Genomic DNA, 17,384 nt, shown 5'->3' with positions numbered 1-17,384 from the left:
CTTGCTTGCTTGCTTGCTTGCTTGCTTGCTTGCTTGCTCTTCACTCCCACTTACCAGAAACCACTCCAATTCAGACTGCCTAGAATCTGGGGCCAGGGAAAGAAGCCACCTAAAGCTCTTTACTATACTTGTGTCTAAGGACCTGCATCTGCCCTGGTGATGGATGCTAGGATCACTTCCTAGAAAGATCCATGCTATTAACCTATGGGAATGAAGCTTCAGTTAGACACTCGGATCTTAACTGAATAATTTCAGTTGAACACTAACATGTAGAGTAGGTCACATAGCCATTTCCTGACCGAATATATCCCCACAAATTTCTAGCCCTTTCCGATAAGTGTCTTTGTTTTCTTTCCACCATGCCAACTTTCTTTGACTTTGGCAAATTTAAACAGATCCATTTAAAAGATATTCAGATTAGTTAAAAGTGTTTCTATTAATCTAGGCTATGTGTACTTCTCAAGAGCGGCAATGGATAATTAGCTATGTCTGACTTCAATGTGATATGGTTGTGTTACATATATATATATATATATATATATATATGTAATATAAATATATATATATGTATCTCAAAATACATACCTTTCTCTCCCTTCTTTTCGTGACCGTGAGATCTGATTAATCTCCAGTGCTGTGAGCTTCTTTGCTACACGATATTGCCAGGTATAAAAGGCTTCTTTTGAAGCTGCTATCACATGGGTTTTAGTCATGGCAACAAATAGTGGTACTATTCAAAAGAAACAGAAGACAATTAGTCTATGGTTACACAGAATGTGCTTCAAAGGACTTCAGCATCCCTAAGGCCAGCTCCTCATTTTAGAAATAATAAGCCCACAGTCTTGAAATACACAGTCTCTCAAATCAGAAAAGAATCTGAAGTTAATAGGATCATACAAAAATACTAAGTAAAATGAATCGGCCATCTAATGGACCAAGAGCTAAAACCTCCAAACCTTTTAGAGAACACTTAGGACTATGAGCGGTTGCTGTAGGTCGATGGGAGAGCACTTGCCTAGCATGTGAGAAGCCATGGATTCAATCCTCAGTATCACAAAGGTAAAAAAAAGGCCTGGCAGTGTGGTGCTAACTGACTGGATTAACAGCTTGGGAATTTAAATTCTAGATTTTTTATTTTCTTTTATTTATTTTTTTTTTGGTTTTTCGAGACAAGGTTTCTCTGTGGCTTTGGAGCCTGTCCTGGAACTAGCTCTTGTAGACCAGGCTGGTCTCGAACTCACAGAGATCCGCCTGCCTCTGCCTCCCAAGTGCTGGGATTAAAGGCGTGCGCCACCACCGCCCGGCTCTAGATTTTTTATATGCTAAGTATTTCAATGGAGTCAGTTTTTCGTTTTTGTTTTTGTTTTTTTTAAAATTCTGGCCATAACAGTTTTTCTATTCAAAACAAAAGATATATTATTAATGACCTCTAGAGGGAGCGCAAAGCCTTCATTGCCTGGCACAAAACCATGGCCCGGGGAAAGGAAGCTAAGCCTCCGCCTGGGTGCGCTCTCTCACTGACTTCTTTTACTAAATTCTAATAAACATGGCAAATCCACCATGAATATACCAATTCTGGTAATTACTATGCTATTACTGATTTGAGGATCACAAACATTTACTGCTTCCTGGTTAAAAATATAAATAAATTTTCCTAGACATATAATAAAAGCATTTTCTCAACCAAAGTTTTAATTACAATTAAAAGTTACATTCTTGCTTTTTATTCTTTTTCCCACATAATTTATTCTGACCATACTTTCCCATCCTCTGTGTAGCTTATTCCTGGCACTTCATAAATAAAAATTTATTGGTATTCTAATTAATTCAAAATTAAAATGTTATTGGTTCAAAGGACAAGTCAGGCTTCTTGGATTCAAATTGCAAACACTTCATAACTATAATGTTATATATTATTTCCTCTCTCCACACCTCAGTTTTCTTGTTGTCTATTGAAGGCAACAATATCAGCCCTATAGAGCTATTTAAAGGATTGAAAGAGAAAATAAAGGATAACACAGTACCCGAAGTAAACAATAATTTCTGTTTTGTTTTGGCTTGGTTTCTCAAGACATGGTTTCTCTGTGTAGCCCTGGCTGTCCTGGAACTTGTCCTGTAGACCAGGCTGGCCTTGAACTCAGGGATCCACCTGCCTCTGCCTCCTGAGAGCTGGGATTAAAGGCGTGCGACACCACTGCCCAATTTACAATTAGTAATTTTAAATACATGTCAGGCACTCTTCTAAACACACTATGCGTATAACTCACAGCCAGTGTATCAGGCCAACTTTGTTATCATCACTTAGCAGATCCAGTTATAACTTGCCTGTATTATACAGCTAGGAAGTGGGCAAGTGGAACACAGACCCAGGTAAGCTACTACTCCCGAATCTGTCTTTTAATTGCTGAAGCAGATGCCCCTCAATGAACGTTCCCACACATTAGGCATGGTAGCTATCATCGTTTTTATTTTTATTTTCTACAGAGATTTTTATAATATAACCAAGTACTCAGAACAAATGCAACTATATCTGAAACATAGTTTCAATTAATATAGTAGTACTTTCAGTAAATTCACATAGGAACACAATGCTATCTACGTAAATTCTGATAGATTTTTTATTAAAAGATTAATTAAACCCAACTAAATTTATAAAAAAAAAAAAAAACAAAGATGAGGTGGCCCATCACAATTTGATATTACTAAATGTGTCACAGAATTTGCTCACAAGTCATGGAAGAAGTCAACTGGTACTGACCAAGAAGCCCCCTGACTCTTGCAAGTTTTCACAGGACTAGAAGGTGCATGCTACAGTAATGAACCCCGCATGCTACAGTAATGACCGGCATGGCAAGATAATCCTGGATGTAACAGTATCACCAATGTCAAAAGGACAACGAGCTGCTGCCTGGTTGGATTTAAGGCCTGATCCACAGAAGGAAACACATGCCTGGTACTACAAATCTGGTTAGGGAAGTGTGTAGCCTAGCGATGGACCTGATGCTACTATCCTGCTAAATAGACATGGTATCAAATTGCCCTCGAAATTCATACCCATAGGACACTCACTTATCTTCATGCTCACAAACTAGAACAGTTCTCCATCTTCAGAGAAATTTCTTGGTGCAGTGGACAGAAATCCACAGCTGACCAAAGTACAGAGAATGTGTCTAGGGAGGGCTCAGCTACACATGGGACAGGTATCATTCCAACACCAAGGTTCAGGGACCAGCAGAGAAGGGGGCAGGAAGACAGCAAGAGCCAGAGGCCAGAAGAGGATGTGACAGGACCATTGCACCTGTGAACTCACAGCAGCTGTGGTTGCCTGCACAAGACCCGCTCAAGACCAAGCCAGTCAACACTCTAGCATGGAGGGAGAGGCTCAGGAGCCTGTGTTGCTTGAGCACTAACAGCTTCTGTGGGAGGGAGAGCCAATTATTAGTGCAGGTCAACTACACTACAGTGAATAGCTTCACACCAATGAGCACATGGACAGCACAAATTAGACTTAGTGGATTATTAAAAAAAACAGATGGCATGAATTTGGGAGGAAGTAAGAGCTAGGGGTGAAGCTAGCAGTCATTAGGGGAGAGTAAATCTGATCAAAATACATTATATGAAATTCTCAAGGAGTTAATTAAATATTACATTAAGAAGAAAATGAAGGCCAACTTTGATAAAGATTTACTGATTTTTATTTTATTAGTATGTTTTTTTGCCTTCTTGTATGTCTACGCACCAGTTGTGTTCCTGGTGCCCCTGAAGGCCAAAAGAAGGCATAAGACCTCCTGGAACAGGTATCACAGATGGTTGTGAGCTGCCATGCGGGTGAAAGGAACTGAACCCAAGTCCTCTGGAAAAGCATCCGGTGTTCTTAACTGCTGAGCCACCTCTCAAGCCCCAGAGATTAATTTTTAAGAAATAGAATTCTTAGGACTGGGGAACATTATTCAGCTAAAAATACTCAATCCCCCTTTTAAGTCAATTTAGGATGAAAACAATTCAAAATATCAGTCAGTGCCAGAGAAAAGGCTCAACAAGCTAAGATTCCCACATAAACATGAGGAACTGAGTTTATATCCCCAGAACACACAGTAACAAAAGACAGGTAGGCATGCCAGCCACCCATAATCCCCAAATTCAAGAGGCAGAGATGGGATCCCTGGAGCAAGATGCTAGCTAGTCAATATTAGCAAACTCCAAGTTTAGCAAGAGGCTTGGCCTCAATAAGTAAAAGTAGAGCTGTATCAAGGAAGAGTCCCAACTTCAATTTCAAACTTCAACATGCATATATACATGTGTGCCAACACACATGAGCATGCATATACACAGGCACATATACAACACCCACATACACATGCAACAAATTTCAATACATAGAAAGATTACTGAAGGAAAATTTTAAGAAATTATGCTTCTATCAACTGAGCCTTAACAGTAATAGGCAGTCATTATTAGCCAAGCCAGGATGTAAAGTAATTTAAAACAATTTAGGAATTCACATATAAGAAAAAATTGCTTGTAATATTTTAATACTGAGGGCTGAATAAATTCCTGCATCTAAAATTGTTCCCAATTTGTGACTTACTCATGTCTTAGCACTTTAAAGAGCTGGTAAACTGAAATGTTTTCATCAAATTAACTTTCTCCAGAATACATGAGAACCATCATTAGAAACCTGCCAAAATGACTGCCCCATAGCTGGTCCTCTCTGGTCACTCTGCCCCTCTAGCCTTCTCTCAATGCTATCCTCTCCTCTTAAAATGCCAGCTGAAGAAATACAGGCATCTTCTTCCCTTTCTCTCCTCTCTCTCTCTCTCTCTCTCTCTCTCTCTCTCTCTCTCTCTCTCTCTCTCTCTCTCTCTCCCTCTCTCTCCTCTCTCTCTCTCTCTCTCTCTCTCTCTCTCTCTCTCTCTCTCTCTCTCTCTCTCTCTCTCTCTCTTATTTTTCAAGACAGGGTTTCTCTGTGTCACCCTGGCTGTCCTGGAACTTGCTCCATAGACCAGGCTGGCCTCAAACTCACAGAGATCCATCTGCCTCTGCCTCCTGAGTTCTAGGATTAAAGGCGTAAACCACCATGCTTGGGCCTGGCACGTATAGGTATTTCTTACACAGCATCCTTCCACACCAGCATCCATTTAGCTCAGTCATCAATACAATGCCTGGCACATGGAACACAGTACAGAAGCAGTAAACTGTTGCTCACCTGATTAACCGAGCCTTATATATTTATACAGCCCATAAGAGAAGTCATAATTTCTTTAATCATTTCCCCAGGGACTATTACAGTGTCTGAAACAGTATACTTTTGGTGGTTTGCTAAATAATCACTTTTAGCTTAGATGCCATGAACACTGTCCATGCACTCAAGATACATTTGTGAGGGCAAGCGCTGTTAGGGACTGGGGATATGAAGTTAACTAGACACAGATCTTTAAGAAGTCAGACAAAGAAAGCGGCAAGCACAGGGCAGGGTGGGAAGTACCTTGGAAGGACACACAGTGATAGTGAGAGCTCCATGGGACAGAACCCAAAGAGGGACCTGCACTCCTCATACTGAGCACAGAGGAGCCCTGCCAACCAGACTTTGCATAATGTCAAGGTTCTTTGATTTCTACGGAAACTGTCAAGAGGGAAGATAAAGAACAAATCAAAACAATGCATTCTAGATGAGTGCCTGCCCCATAACACGGTTATCGTGTGTTTCGGTGTCCTACCTTCATGGAAACTTCAAAGGGAACTGTGTAGGATACAAGTGGAAGAAAATGTTGTGTCTTTGCTGCCGCTTGCTGCGGGTCAGTGAACCAACTGTTGGTTAGTCTCATCCAGTGAGACTATAAGACGGAAAGTTTTGAACCTCAGAAATACAAATCGTCAAGTTCTCAAATACTTACCGTTTTATGAGGCAGAAGGATTTACATTTAGTTTTTTTTTTAAAACAGCCTACCTGGCATTAAAAAATACTTTGAGTTTAACCCTATAGCAAATGAGTCAACATTTAAACTTTTGATATTGAAAAAAAAATACAATCTCAAAATTAGCAGAATTCACATCTTAAAGACATAATACTTTGCTTCAGCAAGATGGCTCAGTGGGTAAGGACTCTCTCACTACTGAGCCTACAAGACTAAGTTCAATTCCCAAAACCCATAGAGTGGGAGGAGAAAATCACCCCTGAAAGTTGTCCTCTAGCCTTCACATGCATGTTCTCTCTCCAGCCCACTGATAAGCTTTTTAAGACCCAATATCTAACCTGAAAATAAATGGCCGCTTCTCGGGGTCAGAAAATAGCTCAATGGATTTTCAACATTTTTTGGACTGAATTATTCTTGTCACACCATTTCCAATACATGAAAGTACATTTTATAAAAGATATATTTACTTTGGAAATTGAAATTGCAAAAAAATATTTTAATGGCTTTTAATAAATTTCTTAGGATGAGACTTGAAACTAGGCAGAGTGTTACCTTTGTATCTATTGGATGGAGGGAAGGGTAAAACTAAAGTAGACAAATGTCCTCAGAAATAAATAACGGGGAATTTTTTTTAAGACTTTCTCTATCAATAGCCTGGCTTCATTAGAAAGCTCTGGAAAAATTAAGCTTATTTTATAAGCAGCTGAAGTGTTTTTATGGCAGAGAAGTATTTACAAGCAGTTTATTAATAATAAAAGTGTTTTAAAAGCAAAATTCTTTCTATAACCCTGTTATTACATACTAATTTGTATTGCACACCAATTCCTGTACAATTGTATCCCCTGTAGATAAACGGTGGCAATCACGGAATCACTACATACTTTAGGCACAGGAGTCTTACAAGTACTGTATTAGCCATTGTGCTTCCAGAGTGATGGGGGGGGGGGGGCGCTGAGAACAGCCATGAGAACAGGCATCAACTGCTGCTGCCCAAGGCAACCAGAGGGGCGGCCATTTTTATTTCAGAGAATATCATTATAATTAATATCTCCAGCATGGGTAAGAAGGTGTGATCCTGGTGTGTGAGTGTGCATACTCATGTGTGTGCATATAGAGGCCAAAGAAGGATGTGGAGTGTCTCTCTTCTCTATCATTATCTACCTTATCTTTTGAGACAAGGACTTTCACTGAACCAGAAGCTGTTTCAGTTAGGCTGTTGGAACGGCGAGTTCCTGGGATCCACCTTTCTCAATCCCCAATGCTGGGGTTACAAGCACGTGTGGCCATGCCCAGATTGTGTGGGTGGTCAGGGATTTGAACTCGGGTCTTCTTGCTAGGACAGCAAACACTCTGACACAATGAGTCACACCTCCAGCCCTTTAGGATGTTTTTAGTTAGTGTTAGAAACGAAACCTGATCAGGAAGGAAGTAAAAGCTAACATTTGCTTACCCAGATCAATGTATTTCGGGTCCAAGGGTGTGCCAATAGAATTGCAAAGAACTAACACAAACTGTGAACAGACAGAAGAAAAAGAATATCACAAGTGAGCTCCTGCTTGTGAGCAATAAAGGATAAATCATGCTTATCCTTTCCAAGCATCGCTAACTGGGAATCTTTGATAAAACGGTTCAGTACAAAGAAGAGCAGACAAAAAGAAAGGCCATCTTCAGCACTTGACTATTCAAAAAGACGAACTAGCAGCCAGGCTGACTCTCACTATAACAGAGCACTACTGTTTCAGAGAACACTTTAGACACACATGGAGAGAAGCTGCCTCCGTCATTTACAGCTAAGCTTCCTGATACGACCGCGGCCTAACTCGTTCTCACCATCCCCATCTATCCAGCCACACAGAACAGGAGTTGATTCGTTACCGTTGCACCAAAGGTCTCCATTTCATCCTCCTCCTTTGAAGCAATATATGAACAGTATGAGAAATTAAAAAGATGCAATTAATTCAGGCACAATGGCTCATATCCAAACAATCATCATAACTCATATTAGGGAAACACGACGTACCTTTACATTATATGTTCTAAGTTGGTAATTTCATCTTAACTATTAGCTACTATATCGTGCACTAACAGCAGTGTTCTACTTAAATGTTTTCTTAATCAGCTCAATAATTTCATATTATTCTGCATTGTTTTTCCTATCAATGTCTCAAAACTTGTTTAATTTTATAAATATTTAAATGACAAAACACTAAAGTTTTACCCTTCTACTACTTCAGATAGGCTGTCTGTGGCCTCAGCATAGCACAAAAGTCTACCCCACACGTCCAGACCACAGCTTTCTGCTTTAAACATAACGTTTTAGGATTTTGGATCCAAATTCGAGGCTGAATATTTGGGGTAGGAGTTTCTGAAGTGCAAAACTCAACAATCACATCATTTCCACCACACAAAAACTCTGGCAGCTGATGGCTCCAGAACATCATGACTTCTCTATTGGCATACTTTACTGCCCTTGTTAAGAAAAACAGGTTCAGGAACTGTGTTTGGTTTTTCTCTCTCTATGATTGGCTTTCTATGTATTAATTACTAACTTGACTCTCCAGTTATGCCCAATTAAGTACATCTTCTCTCAGTGGATTTGACACGAGGCGATGTAGTGACTGATCCACCTGACCTTCCCTTGGAGCCTGTCCTCTGCCTGGAGTCCCTGGGTGTGCCCTGAGTCAGCTGGGACACTCTTTACCACAGGGGCTGGGCTTCTGGTTTTTCTCCTTCTTGGTTTCTATAGTTCATTTTAGTGACCTTTACCCGGAAATAACTCCTTAATACAGATCAGCTTGAGAGGAAAGTTTTGTCGAACTTGCACATTTAAAAAGACCAGTATTGCTCTCTCACACAGGAGTTTGTTTCGATGAGAAATCCTAAACATGGAATCATTTCCTCTCAGAATTTTGAGGGCTATTCTCCAAAGCTTTGCTGTTAACTAGCTCAATGCCAGCCTAACTTTTCATCTTGTGAAGTCTGCTTTTTTCTTGAAAAGCAGTAGGACTGTGGGTAAGGGTGTTGTTTTACGGGTACATTGTGCTGTGTTGTGCCGGTTTCATCCCAAGTGCTCTGAAATTCACAGCAGCATTCCTTGATGTGGAGACACTGTCAGTCACTGAACCAGATTACTTCTAATTGAAAGTCTCAAAGGATTTTTGCTCCAGTTGGGGTACATCTCTGCATGTGTGTTCACACGTGGGAGAGCCTGTTTGTGATCACGCATGTGGAGGGCAGAAGTTGACTTCCTCATCATGCTGCACTTGACTTACAGGGCAGGATTGCTTGCTGAACTCAGCTGATTGATTTGAAAGTGTAGTCAGCCAACTTGCCCCAGGGACTTCCTGTCTCAGCCTTCCCTGTGATGGAACTACAGATATACTACCATGCCCCCAGCTTTTATGTGGGTATCAAGGATCCAGTGTCCAGCCCTCACACTTGCACAAGATTTTATCCACTGGGCCAGCCTCATCCCCATCCTCCATTTGCCTGTCCGCTCTTTTTAGCACTATTATTCGAATGTTAAACCTTCACAACATCCTCACTATTTCCCATTTCCTTGTCTGTCATTGTTCAGCCTTCTTGGCAAACTTTTCAATGTGATTATCATCTTTGTGATTTCCATATCCTTTTCTTGTTTTATGGATGGATGTTTCTGTACTATGTAAGGATACCAATAACTGTTCTTATGAGTCAACTGTGCCTTTGAATTGTTCTCCCTGGGCCAGAACGATGGCTAAGTGGTTAGGAGCAGCTATTGTTCTCGCAGAGGGCCAGAGTTCAGTTCTCAATACCCATCCATAATTCCAGTTCCAGGGTTCAAACACCCTCTTCTGGACTCTGTGGGCACCTGCACTCATGTGCTGCACAGACAAGCAGACACACACATGAATAAATAAACAAACAAATAAATAAATGATGACTGGGCATGGTGGCATGTGCCTTTAATCCCAGCACTCTGGAAGCAGAAGCAGGAGTATGTCTGTGAGTTCAAGGCCAGCCTGACCTATATATCAAGTTCCAGGACAGCCAGGGCTACATAGAGAGATCCTGTCTCTCAAAACAAAACAAAACAAAACAAAAACAAAAACAAAAAATGACCCGAACTGTTCCCCCTCCTAGTCTTTGTTTACCCCAAATTCTTCTCCCTCTATTTGTGTCTATATTTAGCATCTCTTGTTACCTTGGACATTATCCCCAATGTCTGTACTGCCTTCCCATCTTCCGTATTTAGGAGTAGGATGCTAAAACTCTATGTGGTACCCACTCCATCAGTGGGCCTCACCAACCATGATGCTGCTGTGAGACGACTGGGCAGGTCTGTCTTAAGAGATTCTCAATCTAGCCCAGTGGTGGTGGCGCACGCCTTTAATCCCAGGCAAAGGCAGGTGGATCCCTATGAGTTCAAGGCAGGCCTGGTCTACAGAGCAAGTTCCAAGACAGGCTCTAAAGCTACACAGAAACCCTGTCCCTGTCTCAAAAGAGAGAGAGAGAGAGAGAGAGAGAGAGAGAGAGAGAGAGAGATTCTCAATCTGTATGTGGTCCTTTCTCCTGAGCTAACGAGCCTGCCCAGGAAAGGCTGTAACCTCAAGGCTGGAAGCTCAGCTGCCTGTGCTCTGGGAGCCATGCAGGAGAGCATGGTGGGACTAGGAGGGCAGTGCTTGCAGGACAACGCTAACGCCTGTCTGTCCCCAGCAGCCATGCTGAGGATTCAGCACAGAAATTCCTTTTCTCTTTGAGATTTTACTTGGGACTTGTAGCTTGTAAGAAGGCTCAGCGAGTGGAAATGCTTGCTGCCCAGCCTGATGACCTAAGTCCAGACCTTTAAACCTGCATGGTGGAGAGAACAAACTCCTGGAACTTGTTCTCTGACTTCCACAAGTGTAATGGAGGGCAAGAGCACAAACTCAAATAAATGTAGAAAGATTTTTTTCTATAACTGTTATGGTTTTTTAGGTTTGTATTTATTATTATTTTTGAGATGATTATATCATTTCTTCCTTCCCTCTAAACCTTCCCATATCCCCGTCCCTGCTTGCTTTCAAATTCCTGGCCTTTACTTCATCAATTGCTCTTTTACGTGCATGCATGCATATTTATTTGTTTATTTTACACGTATGGATGCTTTGTCTGCATGTATGTCTGTGCAGTACCCATGGAAGCCAGAAGAGGGCACTGGATCCCCTAGAACTGGAGTTAGACTGTTGGCCACCTCGTGGGTGCTGAGAATCTCACCCGGGTCCTCCAGAAGAACATCCAGTGCGCTTAACCACTGGCCCTCCCTTCCCTCCCTCCGCCCTTACTTTCACTTTGGTCTACCTGATGACCAAACCTCACTCTTGGTAAATGGCAACAAGACCACAGCCTGTAGGCTCTGTCTAGAGGAGATCAGGAAACTTGCCTATTCCTATGTCTTTTTGTGGTTTGGGAGGTTTTGTTTCTTACATCATCTCTGCTCCTCCCAGATTATATTTGCCCAACAAGGCGCCTCAAGTCCTAGGCTTCTTCAGCATCCTCTAGGCAGTCGCCTCTAGCCAGAGTCCAAGAGTGCCGTCCTTAGGTCCCAGAGTCCCCCCCCCCCCGTCCACTCACTCCCCCATCTCCACACTTCGCTGTCAGCACCTACCTTTTCTGGCCCCTATGGGTCTGCACTTATTTGAAAAATACTTGTACTGCTGTTTTAGTGTGTGTCAGGAGAAAACAAAGCCACATGGGGCTGTCCAAATAATTGCCTTTAATAAAATCTCTGTGCTTTTAAATCATAACCCAGTCGAAGACACTGATCATCTTCTTTTCAAATACACGCTTTTGAAAACTCAAATGGTTGGCATGCTTTACAAAAACACATCACTTATATTCTTTATTTTATGTTATGATATTAGTTTTAAAGAAACTATCTCCAACTAAGAATAGATTTATCAAAGTCAAAAAGCTACCCAAACGCTTTTGTAATTTCATCGGTATTTCTGCTAGACATCCGGATATTCATTTTTCACTTGTGACATATTTCAGAGGCAAGAGCTCCAGTATGGAGCAGTTAGCATGACCATGACCTGCCAATGCCCGGCTGCTAGGAAAAAGAATCAGAGAACACAGAAACATGGATCCAGCTCTCCAAAACAGGTTCAGACAGACATGGCCAAGAGAGTTGATGCTCTGTCCTTGCCAGTGCCCACGCTTGAGACCAGTTCTGCCCATTGCGAACACATCCGTATCTTAAGACACCAAGGGGTCCCTACCTGAGGGTGATTTTCATCAGCTTTCGTAGCCAAAATGCAGAAATCGCCACAAGTGGTGATGGAAATGAGACTCTTCACATATTTAATGTATTTCTCATTGTTTTTTGTGTCCCAAAAGACAACACAGTACTCAGGACGATCGGGTCTGGTATACGCATAAACCACAGTATTTGAGCAATAGCCCCACTAGGAATGGAGGAAGGGAAGGAACAGAAGTGGGGAGGAAAGAAAAGGAAGATAGACTATTTAGTTTGGGAGAGAAAGTCCCATTATTTTATTTTTACTTTAGATTAATGTAACAGTTGCTGTATCAGGGTTGAAAAATAGATCCTTTCTTATTATCAAAAAATCTAAGTCATAATAAAAGACATTTTTTAAAAATGTTCTACAAAAATAAGTTTAGCTTGTCTAACTTTCCTTAATTTCCAAATATTAAGCTTCAGTGCTAAAAAAAAATTTTTTTTTTTTTTGGTTTTTCGAGACAGGGTTTCTCTGCAGCTTTGGAGCCTGTCCTGGAACTAGCTCTTGTAGACCAGGCTGGTCTCGAACTCACAGAGATCCGCCTGCCTCTGCCTCCTGAGTGCTGGGATTAAAGGCGTGCACCACCACCGCCCGGCCAGTGCTAAAAATTTTCAATAGTTAATCCTTGCTTTGGGGATGGACCCAGAAAGTGATCAACTGCTATCAAGAGTTTGAATTCTGGGTCTTCAAGACAAAACTCAGAAAGTAGGTACTTTGTCTTTTCCCCATCCATGTATTTTACAGAACGTTTTTACAGCCAAATCCTTCTACATTGTTTATTCAAAACAAAATTCAGAAGCACCACCCCAGCTTTTTGAGTAGTAACCACGTACGGATCTTGTAGTTACAACCATTCATTGAATGTCTGCACCACAGTCCCACAGAAAACAGAACGTGCGTGCACACAGCTTTCCCTCCTTCTAACATGCTTGGACATTCATATGGAGTCTTGGGTACATTATACTCATCACCAACACTCTGCTTATTTACTGAAAGTTCGGCCATGTAGACTTTTCATACCACTCACTAACATCAACTTTGACTTCAAAAGACTTTAGATTTACAAAAAAGTTAAAAAGGTACAAAGTTCCCAAAAGCCTTCAAACATTTCCCCTGTCGTTAGCATGATACACGGCTGTGAAACATTTGTCCGAGCTAAGAACCCAGCATCACTAGACTCCACACTCTTCATTAGCTTTCCCTAATGTCCTCTGAGATCCCAGAATCTCATGGTGGCTACATTATACTCGGCTGTCATGTCTCCTGGGCTCCTTTGAGCTGTGATGGTTTCCTGGTCCCCCTGTATTTGATGATCTCAGCTGAAACCAGCGCCCATCAGTTTGGGTCTGCCTGGTATTTTTCTCATGCTTACATAGTTACTGGTTTGTAGGAAGACCAGAACTGAACATGCCTGCTCCTCTCATGTCACATGAAGGGTTTATGATCTCCACATGACATCACTGAGGATGTTAACCCTCAGCACTTGGCAGAGAGTGCTTTCCCAGGCTTTGTCACTGAAGAGCTCCCTTCCTTTTCCTTTTCTAAGCTATAAGGATGGGAGGCTCCACCTCTAAGAGAGGCAGTATGCAATCTGGAATACTTCTGTAAGAAAAATCTATTTTCTTCCACTTATTCTACTCAAACACAGTGCTGTGTGCACTGTGTGTGCTGTGTGCTCACTGTGCTGTGCATGCTGTGCTGTGTGCACTGTGTGTGCTGTGCTGTGTGTGCTGTGCATGCTGTGCTGTGTGCACTGTGTGCTATACTGTGTGTGCTGTGCATGCTGTGCTTTGTACACTGTGTGTGCTGTGCTGTGCACACTGTGCTGTGTGTACTGTGTATGTTGTGTTGTGTTGTGTGTGCTGTATTGCTGTGCTGTGTGCTATATGCTGTGCTGTGTGTACTGTGTATGTCGTGTTGTGTGCTATGTGTGCTGTATTGCTGTGCTGTGTGTGCTATATGCTGTGCTGTGTGTATTGTGTGTGTTTTGTGTGCTGTGTGTGCTGTATTGCACTGTGCTGTGTGTACTGGGTGTACTGGGTGTACTGCACTGTGCTGTCCTGTGCTATGTGTGCTGTGTTATGTGTACTGTGTGTACTGCGCTGTGTTGTTCTGTGTTCTGTGTACTTTGCTGTGCTGTACTGTGTGTGCTGTATGTACTGCACTATGCTGTCCTGTACTGTGCTGTGCTGTGTGTACTGTGTGCTGGTGTTGTGTGCTGTGTGCTGTGCTACACTGATCAAACCCCAAGGTCTTCTGCATATGCTCGCCCTCTAAGCCACATTCTCATCACTCTGACCTTTGGGGTTTTTAATAGACTCTCACTATATAACCCAGGTTGCCTTCAAACTCCCGCTTCCTCTTCCTTCATCTCCCAAGAGATATTATAGGCATGAGCCTCTACACCTAGATTGCATAATATTTTTCATAAAAAATAAATTATCCCAAGGGCTGGAGAGATGGCTCAGAGGTTAAGAACACGGCTGTTCTTCCAGAGGTCTTGAGTTCAACTCCCAGCAACCACATGGTGGCTCATAACCATCTATAATAAGACCTGGTGCCCTCTTCTGGCCTGTAGACATACAAGCAAGCAGAACACTGTATGCATAATAAATAAACAAATAAGTCCTTAAAAAAATAAAATAAATTATCCCAAGCTTGTTTTAGATGGTATATTATTTATCTCACTTTCTCTTCTGATCCACTCTGCCCTTCTCCACTCCGTTCCAGGCCTGGAGGGTGATTATTGTGAACTCCATCATGTGGGCTCCCTTGCTGGAAGGTCCCTTTGAGGTGATCACCAGAAGGCACCAGAAAGGAGAAGAGGAGGAATGTCTAGTTCCCAGTCCCTGTCTGACAGCAATGACCTGGCTCATGGGTTTCGGGAACATTCTTCCCCTATTGATCCCTGAGCCCATGGAGATACCACCTGGTGCCTGCTTTATCTCCTTCGCTGTTCCCTTTCATCTCGGTCATACCCTGGAATCAGCCTTTCAATTACTACCGTGAGTAGCCAACTGTTTCCAGCCGAGGTCTTGACTCTTAAAGTCATTTTAACTGTATGCGGTATTCAGGGAAAGTTGTTATTTACTAATTTTAAGAGCTTCACACACAAAAGCTGCCTTTCTCCTAGTTTCTTACTTAAAAAGTTGCAATGGATTTAGTTTTTTAAAAAGTTTTATAACTGCTCTTCATACCTTATAGTCAGGTCGAATATTTGCAAAATATATAAAGGAGTCAACAGCTAGAGCAATCTTCAGCCCGCCTCCTTCCCAGGACAGCGAGCACATCTGCTTTCCCGGGACTTTCAAAGTCCCCAGGTGCTGCGGAAAAACGAAATGTAAAGTTAGAGTGAACAAATTACTACTCGAGTGTGCCAATGCGGCTACAGAATATTCTAAAAATTAAGTATATTAATAACACCACTGAGAAGGATAATACATATTTATGAAAACAATGCTGACATTTTAGTATTCAGCATTTGTGACTTATTATTAAAATAGATTTTTTCTTTTACAAATAAATCATCATGCCAGATGTAGTAGTATATGCCTTTAATCCTAGCACTCAGAAAGCAAAGGCAAGAGGATCTCTGAAGTCAGCCTGGTCTACAAAGCGAGTTCCAGGATAGCCAGGGCTACATTCTGAAGCCCTGTCTCAAAAAAAAAAAAAAAAAAAAAAAAAAAAAAAAAAAAAAAAAAAAAAACACCTTTGCAATTAAAACTATGAACCTAAAATACTAATAAAGTCAATGATTAGAAAGAGACATTTATTTGGCTCACAGAGAGACTATCCTAATTAGCTATTTCATGGCAATTTCCTACATCAAATATGTAGGTTTCTAAACCTACTATAATACAGATTATAAGATAGTAACTATATTAAAGACTTAGAAGATACTATTCAGACACACACTTGACATCTGGAGGCTGCCACTCAAATGTCCCTAAAAGGAAGCTGTACTTTCTGTTCATTTCCCCCACTTACTGCTGCGCCTGTTTTAAACGGGAAGGTAAGGCTGAGAAACATTTACCTCACCAAATGGCGTGTAAAACTGCACAATGTTGACATCCTTGTCCTGAGTGACCACTTTCTGAGAGCCTGCCACAGCTAGCACACTGCCAATGTGGTTCCACTGGATCCCAACCACATACATGCCCGTATCAATCAAAATCGGGTCTAGTAAAAAAAAAAAAAATACAGGACAAATGTGGCAACTGGGGTCACACTTAGCCTAGGGAACTTTATAATCATAAGAATAATTTTTTAAAATATTTTTAAACTTCTCCAACGTAAAAACATTTACTTACTTTGGTCATTCTCATGTCTCATTATTTGACATCTCCCATTGTCAAAACAAATTGCCAGGCATGGGCAATCCGGCTCCACATAGCCCTCTGTGCCATGGTACCAGTGAATCCCAGCGATACTGATTGCTCCAGTGACATTCACCAAACAATTCAATTTCATTTTCATCTAGGTAGAAGTGGTTAGCTTAGGCTTAATAACTGCATTTTAAAATATGTAATTTAATCTACAGAAGTATTGAAGGAAAAACAATGAAAATAAGATGTGAAATTTGGCTATAAATGCAAGCTTTGTGACTTACTGGGTCACCAAACCTAGATAAACTACTCACCTGACTCTCCATTTTTCCCCATGCATAAAATAAGAACAAAAACAAAGAGATGAGTGTGGTGGTTTATGCTATTTCAGCACTCCAGAGGCTGAGGCAAAAAAGATCTCAAATTTGAGGTCAACCTGGGCTACATAGCAAATACAAGGTCAGTCTCAATAATATAGGAGACCTAAGCTCAAACATATTTTTAAAAATCTACACTAATATTTAAAGTTTTTTAATAAGATTTAAATGATAGTAGAAGATCATGAGTTCAAAGCCAGAGATTATGTAGTGAGATGATCATGTCACAGAAAGAAAGAAAAGGAAAGGCGAGGAGAGGGGAGAGGAGGGGAGGGAAGAAGAGAGGAGAGGAGAGGGGAGGGGAGGGGAGGGGAGAAGGGAGGGGAGGGGAAGGAAGGGGAGAGGAGGGGAAGGGAGGGGAGGGGAGAGGAGGGGAAGAGAGGAAGAAAAAGAGAGAAAGAGAAAGAAAGAAAGAAAGAAAGGAAGGAAGGAAGGAAGGAAGGAAGGAAGGAAGGAAGGAAGGAAAAGGGGAGGGAGGGAGGGAGGGAGGGAGGGAGGGAGGGAGGG

The 17,384-nt window shown here is 41.6% G+C and overlaps 1 protein-coding gene across 2 annotated transcripts in view; it reads right to left on the bottom strand.

The window, feature by feature from the left end:
* Nucleotides 1-17,384, bottom strand: part of Wdr35 (WD repeat domain 35) — a 55,316-nt gene that overhangs the window by 25,934 nt on the left and 11,998 nt on the right. For both annotated transcript variants that reach the window (XM_038320573.1, XM_038320575.1), the window contains exons 7-12: nucleotides 16,486-16,651; nucleotides 16,209-16,354; nucleotides 15,373-15,498; nucleotides 12,155-12,340; nucleotides 7,366-7,426; nucleotides 586-730 (exon numbers count right to left, since the gene is read on the bottom strand). In XM_038320573.1, coding sequence (XP_038176501.1) covers nucleotides 586-730; nucleotides 7,366-7,426; nucleotides 12,155-12,340; nucleotides 15,373-15,498; nucleotides 16,209-16,354; nucleotides 16,486-16,651 — 830 coding nt within the window. The remainder of the gene's footprint in view (nucleotides 1-585; nucleotides 731-7,365; nucleotides 7,427-12,154; nucleotides 12,341-15,372; nucleotides 15,499-16,208; nucleotides 16,355-16,485; nucleotides 16,652-17,384) is intronic.

The sequence above is a fragment of the Arvicola amphibius genome, chromosome 2 (genome assembly GCF_903992535.2).
Source record: "Arvicola amphibius chromosome 2, mArvAmp1.2, whole genome shotgun sequence".
NCBI lineage: Eukaryota > Metazoa > Chordata > Mammalia > Rodentia > Cricetidae > Arvicola > Arvicola amphibius.
This window is presented reverse-complemented; position numbering and strand designations above follow the sequence as displayed.